The 8,741-nt window shown below is 34.8% G+C and overlaps 1 protein-coding gene across 1 annotated transcript in view; it reads left to right on the forward strand.

Annotated features, from left to right (window-relative positions):
* Positions 1–5,268, forward strand: part of satb1a (SATB homeobox 1a) — a 107,870-nt gene extending 102,602 nt beyond the window's left edge. The window contains exon 12 of the mRNA XM_061982497.2: positions 2,632–5,268. Coding sequence (XP_061838481.1) covers positions 2,632–3,363 — 732 coding nt within the window. The 3' untranslated portion in view covers positions 3,364–5,268. The remainder of the gene's footprint in view (positions 1–2,631) is intronic.
* Positions 5,269–8,741: the final 3,473 nt, after the last annotated feature.

The raw sequence follows: 8,741 nt of genomic DNA on the forward strand, positions 1-8,741 counted from the left end.
ACTAGTATTATCTGCACTAATGCTAGTATTACCTGCACTAATACTAGTATTGCATACATTAATACTAGTGTTGCTAGTATTACCTGCACTAATACAAGTATTACCTGCACTAATGCTAGTATTACCTGAACTAATACCAGTATTACCTGCTCTAGTACTAGTATCACCTGCACTAATACTAGTATTACTAGTATTAGCTGCACTAATGCTAGTATTACCTGCACTAATACTTGTATTACCTGCACTAATACTAGCATTACTAGTATTACTTGCACAAATACAATTATTACCTGCACTAATACTAGTATTACCTTCACTAATGCTAGTATTACCTGCACTAATACTGGTATTACCTGCACTAGTCCTATTACCTGCATTAATACTAGTATTACTAGTATTACCTGCATTAATACTAGTATTACCTGCACTAGTACAAGTATTACCTGCGCTAGTACAAGTATTACCTACGCTAATACTAGTATTACCTGCACTAATACCAGTATTACCTGCTCTAGTACTAGTATTACCTGCACTAATACTAGTATTACTATTATTACCTGCACTAATACTCGTATTGCCTGCACTAATTCTAGTATTACTTGCATAAATGCAAATATTACCTGCACTGGTACTAGTATTACCTGCACTAATGCTAGTATTACCTGCACTAGTACTAGTATTACCTGCATTAATACAAGTATTACGTGCATTAATACGAGTATTACTAGTATTAGCTGCACACATACTAGTATTACTAGTACTACCTGCACTAATACTATTATTACTAGTATTACCTGCACTAATACTCGTTTTTACATGCACTAATGCAAGTATTACCTGCACTACTACTAGTATTACCTGCAACTAGTATTACCTGCACTAGTACTATTACCTGCAATAATACTAGTATTACCTGCATTAATACTAGTATTACCTGCATTAATACTAGTATTACTAGTATTACCTGCACTAGTACAAGCATTACCTGCGCTAGTACAAGTATTACCTGCGCTGATACTAGTATTACCTGCACTAATACCAGTATTACCTGCTCTAGTACTAGTATTAACTGCTCTAGTACTAGTATTACCTGCACTAATACTAGTATTACTATTATTACCTGCACTAATACTCGTATTACCTGCACTAATTCTAGTATTACTTGCATAAATGCAAATATTACCTGCACTGGTACTAGTATTACCTGCACTAATGCCAGTATTACCTGCACTAGTACTAGTATTACCTGCATTAATACAAGTATTACGTGCATTAATACTAGTATTACTAGAATTAGCTGCACACATACTAGTATTACTAGTACTACCTGCACTAATACTATTATTACTAGTATTACCTGCACTAATACTCGTTTTTACATGCACTAATGCAAGTATTACCTGCACTACTACTAGTATTACCTGCAACTAGTATTACCTGCACTAGTACTATTACCTGCAATAATACTAGTATTACCTGCATTAATACTAGTATTACCTGCATTAATACTAGTATTACTAGTATTACCTGCACTAGTACAAGCATTACCTGCGCTAGTACAAGTATTACCTGCGCTAATACTGTTATTACCTGCACTAATACCAGTATTACCTGCTCTAGTACTAATATTACCTGCTCTAGTACTAGTATTACCTGCACTAATACTAGTATTACTATTATTACCTGCACTAATACTCGTATTACCTGCACTAATCCTAGTATTACTTGCATAAATGCAAATATTACCTGCACTGGTACTAGTATTACCTGCACTAATGCTAGTATTACCTGCACTAGTACTAGTATTACCTGCATTAATACAAGTATTACGTGCATTAATACTAGTATTACTAGTATTAGCTGCACACATACTAGTATTACTAGTACTACCTGCACTAATACTATTATTACTAGTATTACCTGCACTAATACTCGTTTTTACATGCACTAATGCAAGTATTACCTCCACTACTACTAGTATTACCTGCAACTAGTATTACCCGCACTAATGCTAGTATTACCTGCACTAGTACTAGTATTACCTGCAGTAACACAAGTATTACGTGCATTAATACAAGTATTACTAGTATTAGCTGCACACATACTAGTATTACTAGTACTACCTGCACTAATACTATTATTACTAATATTACCTGCACTAATACTCGTTTTTACATGCACTAATGCAAGTATTACCTGCACTACTACTAGTATTACCTGCAACTAGTATTACCCGCACTAATGCTAGTATTACCTGCACTAGTACTAGTATTACCTGCAGTAACACAAGTATTACGTGCATTAATACAAGTATTACTAGTATTGGCTGCACACATACTAGTATTACTAGTACTACCTGCACTAATACTATTATTACTAATATTACCTGCACTAATACTCGTTTTTACATGCACTAATGCAAGTATTACCTGCACTAGTACTAGTATTACCTGCACTAATACAAGTATTACATGCACTACTACTAGTATTACCTGCACTAATACTAGTATTAACTGCACTAATACTCGCATTACCTGTACTAATACAAGTATTACCTGCACTACTACTAGTATTACCTGCTCTACTACTAATATTACCTGACTAGTAATAGTAGCATGCCTGTCTTTCTAGTACCAAGGCAACTCTCTGCTGACTCAGCAGCCTCATCTTCAACCTCATCAAGCCTTGCACCCAGAAGCAGGACCTCCTTTGTCTCCACGGCAACCGTGCGCCGCATCACCAGCTGAGTCGGAGGCCGGGGGCAACTGGGGGATTCTGAAGGTGGTCGTGCACGGCCACGGCGGCGGCGGCGACTTGGACGCCTCGCTGGAGGGCCCGGGGGGCGGCGGCGACGACGTGGACCTGCTGGTGGACTGGAACTGTCTGAAAGTGGAGACGGACACAGGACACGACGAGCAGACGGCAGAAGGCGGAGCGCTGAAGGACAAGCTCCAGGTGCAGTGGCCCCGCTTGAAGGAGGAGGACGGCGACAGATTAGAGATCCGCATCAAGACGGATCATGAAGACCAGGCCCAGGTGTCCCACGAAGCCATGGGCATCCTGCAGAGCTTCACCCGAGAAGTGGGCCTCAACCCGGACGAGGAGGCGGTCCACACCCTCTCGGCTCAGCTGGGCCTGCCCAAGCACCTGATCCGCAGCTTCTTCAGCAGCCAAGACCACGTGCCCGCTGCGCGCATGCACAGGTACAGGCAGGAGCAGACGTGTGCGGCCAGGAGAACTGAGCAGCGGCAGGTCGAAGATGAAAGAGGAGACAAGAACGAGGAGCAGAGACAAGACAGCATGAAGACTTTGAAAGGCTTGGACATCAGCACTCAAACTCTCCCGAAAGAAGAAGACGTCTGACTCCAAGACCAGGTGAGAGACGGCCACGCCCTCCGTCTTTCCATAAACATGTATCAAACATGGCCGCTTTCTTCTTTGGGAGTATTGGCCGCATTTTTTCACACATTCAGGAAACGTGCTTATTATGTTTAAAGAAATCTTCTTCTTCAAGGGGAAATGTACTTCTTTGGGAATTCACAATGTGTGACAAGAACACATATGTCTTTTTTATGCATTCTAAATCCTCAATACACAATAGCAAAAGTCAGCCAACAATGCAACCAATGTAAAGCGCTTAACAAGTTTTAGCGATATTGTTATTACAAGCGCTATCGCTGAGGAACTACTTTTAGCAGCGTCGTGATCACAGAGAAGTAACCAGCTTATGCTGTTGTATTGACATATTGAGCTGCTGCATCGCCTGTGAGTTGGTGAAAGTTAATTCTACATTATAAATAATGTCTCTCACCTGGATAGTAGAAGGTTGTGGTCATAAACCCACAAGTTGGTCAACTTTGACATCCAACTTAGACACGGAAAAAACTTTTTTTTAACCCTTTGAGGATGATGATGAATTGTTGATGTAAAGGGGAAGATACAACCATCTTATCAGGCTTTATCCCAGTGAGAGCAGACATTGTACAGTAAAGTATTGTTTTATTTTGTTTGTATATCTTGTTTAGCACTTAGCAATACTTCTACATGATGCTTAGTGTTTGACTAAAGCTGCATCTGTTTTGTTTCTAAAACTTGTAGATCATCCTCCTTATATTCAGGCTCAAAAATAGAAATTTCTGGATCATCATTTGTCCCATAGTAGTCTTTGTTGTCTCTCATCAAGTCTGCCATGGGTATTAGTTTTGCTATTGTTGAAGGGAAATTGTGCTTAATACTTAAAATTAACAAAATATGTAAATATGACATGTTATTATGAATGTTACTAGATACTACATATATACTTGCAGTGTGTATATCAGACCTTGATGGAGGTTTTTAGATCTTTTTTAGAAAGGAATAGAGCGACTCTCATTCGCTCCACTGTTAGCTGACCTTTTTCTAGCTTTTTCTAGCTTTTATTTGTGAGTTAGAATGCATGAAAATACGTGTTCTTGTCTCACATAAGGATTGTGATAAAAAAAAAAGGTACAGTTCCCCTTTAAGATCATTGGACTCCTCCTTGTGTTGAAACTGTCCCGGAAGTCAAATTGATTTCTTAAGTTGTAAAAAAGACAAACTGTGTCACATGACTCACTCCCTGGATTATGAAGAAATGTGGAAAAGACGAACACATTTATGCGAGCCGACGAGTGAAAGCCAGGGACCGTCTGCAGGGAGAACCGGGGCAGCGGAGCCAACTCGCCCTGGCCACGTGAGTCTTTTGAGTCAAACGGCAGCTTTCATGCAGCTCGTTGAGTCGACTGCAGTCATATTGTTCTTTTCAAGGACTGATGGCATGTTGGCGTGAGTCCACCTTCTTCATGAAAGGACGGTTCCAGTTCCAGAATGTTCCGACCATGACTCAGTTTGTCTTGAAATCATGTAGCAGTCGTACTTTCACTTAGCATTGTTTAGCTCTTACTTTTATTTGCAGTAGAGAAGGGATTCACACGGACCCATTCCTGGGTGGGTCTCGTGTAAGAGGAAGAAGGGAAGGTAAGCATCTTGCAATGCAGTCTGCTGAAAACAATGGAAAGCGCCACTCTGCATAGCAATGGAATTGCCACAAAGCACATTTTAAGACAGTCTAAAGTGGATAGTGCGCCCCCTAATTTGTCACGTTTCATGTGTCAGGCCATTTGAATCCCCTTCCTACTGTCTGTCAACACCATGGATGTTTGTGTAGCATTTGAAACCCACTTTGAATAAAGGCATCAAGCACATATTTACTAAGCAGACCGTGTTGCATGATGGGTATTGTGTAATAGATCCCAGAGACCTGGTCAGGTGCCAAACAAGACCAACGTTCCAGGATGACCCAGTGACCTTATTATTGTTGTACTGCTCTTCTTGGAGATTATTGTCATTTAGAGCCGACAACCTTAACTCCAGCCCCCATGTGACCAAGCAGACGTTTCCATGGCGACGCTTTCACCCGGAGCCAGCGAGGGGCCATGAACGCCTCATCAGTAATATTAGCAATAATGACGACTTCAGTTATTTCATCGTCACCATCATTCTGCTTTGCTTTATTGAGTGATGCAAACATTCTTCTTCTTTTTGTTTTTTCTGTACAAGGTTGCTATGGCGATGGCTCATCGGAGTAAGAGGGCTGAAAGTAACAGGAGGGAGTTTGAGCAATTACATGAAATATAGCAACACATTACAGTGAGTCAACCAACAATGTTTACATGGAGGTAACAGGACTGAGATTTGAACTTCCCCAGTTGTAGTAGAACTGTCAAAATACACAGAAAATACTTTAGGCCATCTCACGGCCTGCAGAGGATGTGAATGATGCAACTTCCTTTTGACCACTTGTTCGGAGTAACAGGACTGACACGACGAAACTGTGACTTTTACCGATGCTTTTTTTAATTCAACACTAAAATGTCGCCACAATGTACATCTCTGAAGATTTTCAATAATTATATAAGTCTTACACAAAAATGTAATTGTTTTAAATGATTTCTTAAAAAAAATTCAATAACATTTAATTTTAAAGTCTTACAGAAAAAATTATTTTTAAATATTTCTGAAGGATTTAAATAATGATAATTTTATAAGTTTTACACAACGATATAAAAAGGTTACAAATTCTGAAGTATTTAAATAATTGTACTTAATAGTAAATTCTTACACAAAAATGTAATGGAGAAAAACATTTCCCAAGGCTTAAAATACAAAATACAAAATATTTCTAATTTTGTTCATTATATTTCATGGTAAAGTCCTACAAAAAAAGGTAACAAAAATCATAACATTTGTAATTTAAATAATGGTATTTAATAGTAAAGTATTACATAAAAATGTAAAAAGATTACAACTTCTCAAGGATTTAAATAATTGTATTTAATAGTAAAGTCTTACACAAAATGTCATCAAATACATAATGTTTCTCATTTTAAAAATGATATTTTATGGTAAAGGCCTACAAAAAAAGGTAACAAAAATCATAACATTTCTAATTTAAATAATGACATTTATTAGTAAAGTCTTACAAAAAATGTAAAAAGGTTGCAACTTCTGAAGGATTTAAATAATTGTATTTAATAGCAAAGTCTTACACAAAATGTCATAAAATACATATTTCTAATTTTAAAAATTATATTTCATGGTGGGTTTCTTACAAAAAATGTAAAACATTTTCTGAAGGATTTAAATAAATATATTTCATGGTAAAGTCTTAAAAAGAGTAACACAATTCATAACATTTCTAATTTAAAGAATGATATTTAATTGTAAAAAATGTTACAAAATACCTAACATTTTTAGTTTAAAAAAGTATTTTTCATGCTAAAGTCTTACACAAAATGTCAGATAATACATAATATTTATCATTTTAAAAATTATGTTACATGGTAAAGTCTTACAAAAAATGTAAAACATTTACAACATTTCTCAAGGATTTAAATAATTATATTTAATTGTAAAGTCTTACAAAAATGTCTAATTTTAATAAATATTTTCCATTGTAAAGTTTTAAACAAAATTGTAAAAAATATATAATTTCCGAAGGATTTAAATAATTATATTTCATGGTAAAGTCTAATAGAAAATGTCAAGCTATATAAAATTTCGAAAATTATTTAAATAACTATATGTCAATGTAAAGACTTACAAAAAATGTAGAAAGATATACAACAGTTCTAAAGAATTTAAATATATTTCATGGTAAAGTCTTACAAAAAAATGTAACAAGTGACATAACATTTTATAATTTAGATAATTATATTTCATGGTAATGTCTTACATAAAAATGTAAATAGATATATATAATTTCTGAAGGATTTAAATAATTATATTTCATGGTCAAGTTTAATAGAACACTGCGATGAGGTGGCGACTTGTCCGGGGTGTACCCCGCCTTCCGCCCGATTGTAGCTGAGAAAGGCTCGAGCGCCCCCCGCAACCCCAAAGGGAATAAGCGGTAGAAAATGCATGGATGGATGGGTTTAATAGAACATGTAAATATATATAACATTTCTGAAGGACTTAAATAATTATTATTTCATGGCAAAGTTGAATAAAAAATGTAAATAACATTTCTGAAGGATTTAAATAATTATATTTCAATGTTAAGTCTTGGAAAAAATGTAAAAAGATTACAACTTTTGAAGGATTTAAATAATTGTATGTTATAGTAAAGTCTTACACCAAATGTCATAAAGTACTTAATATTTCTCATTTAAAAAATGATATTCCTTGGTAAAGTCTTACAAAAAAGGTATCAAAAATCATAACATCCATCCATCCATTTTCTACCGCTTATTCACTTTTGGGGTTGCGGGGGGTGCTGGAGCCTATCTCAGCTACAATCGAGCGGAAGGCGGGGTACACCCTGGACAAGTCGCCACCTTATCGCAGGGCCAACACAGAAAAAATCATAACATTTCCAATTTAAATAATTATATTTAAATGTAAAGTCTTACAAAAAATGTAAAAATATAACATTTTGTCTTACAAAAAAATTAAAACATTTACAACATTTCTGAAGGATTTAAATAATATATTTCATGGTAAAGTCTAAAGGAGTAAAAAAAATTCCAGAACATTTCTAATTTAAATAATTATATTTAATAGTAAAGTCTTACTCAAAATGTAACAAAATACATAACATTTTTAGTTTAAAAAATTATTTGTCATAGTAAAGTCTTACACAACAATGTAAAAAGGTTACAACTTCTGAAGTATTTAAATACTTGTATTTAATAGTAAAGTATTACACAAAATGTCATAAAATACTTAATATTTCTAATTTTAAAAATTATATTTCATGGTAAAGTCTTACAAAAAAATGTAAAACATTTACAAAATTTTTGAAGGATTTAAATTACATTTCATTGTAGAGTCTTACAAAAATGTCTAATTTTAATAAATGCATTCCATTGTAAAGTTTTGAACAAAAGTGTAAAAAATATAACATCTCCGAAGGATATAAATAATTATATTTCATGGTAAAGTCCAATAGAAAATGTCAAGATATATAACATTTCTAAAAGTATTTAAATAATTATATTTCAATGTAAAGTCTTACCAAAAATTGAACAAATTACATAAAAGTTTCTAATTTAGATAATTATATTTCATGGTGAAGTTCTACACAAAATTGTAAAAAATCTATATATATTTCTATAGGATTTAAATAATTATATTTCATGGTAAAATCTTACAAAAAATGTAAATATATATATAACCTTTCTGAAGGATTTAAATAATTATATTTCAATGTAAATTCTTGC

This window comes from Nerophis lumbriciformis, linkage group LG21 (genome assembly GCF_033978685.3).
Source record: "Nerophis lumbriciformis linkage group LG21, RoL_Nlum_v2.1, whole genome shotgun sequence".
Taxonomy (NCBI): domain Eukaryota; kingdom Metazoa; phylum Chordata; class Actinopteri; order Syngnathiformes; family Syngnathidae; genus Nerophis; species Nerophis lumbriciformis.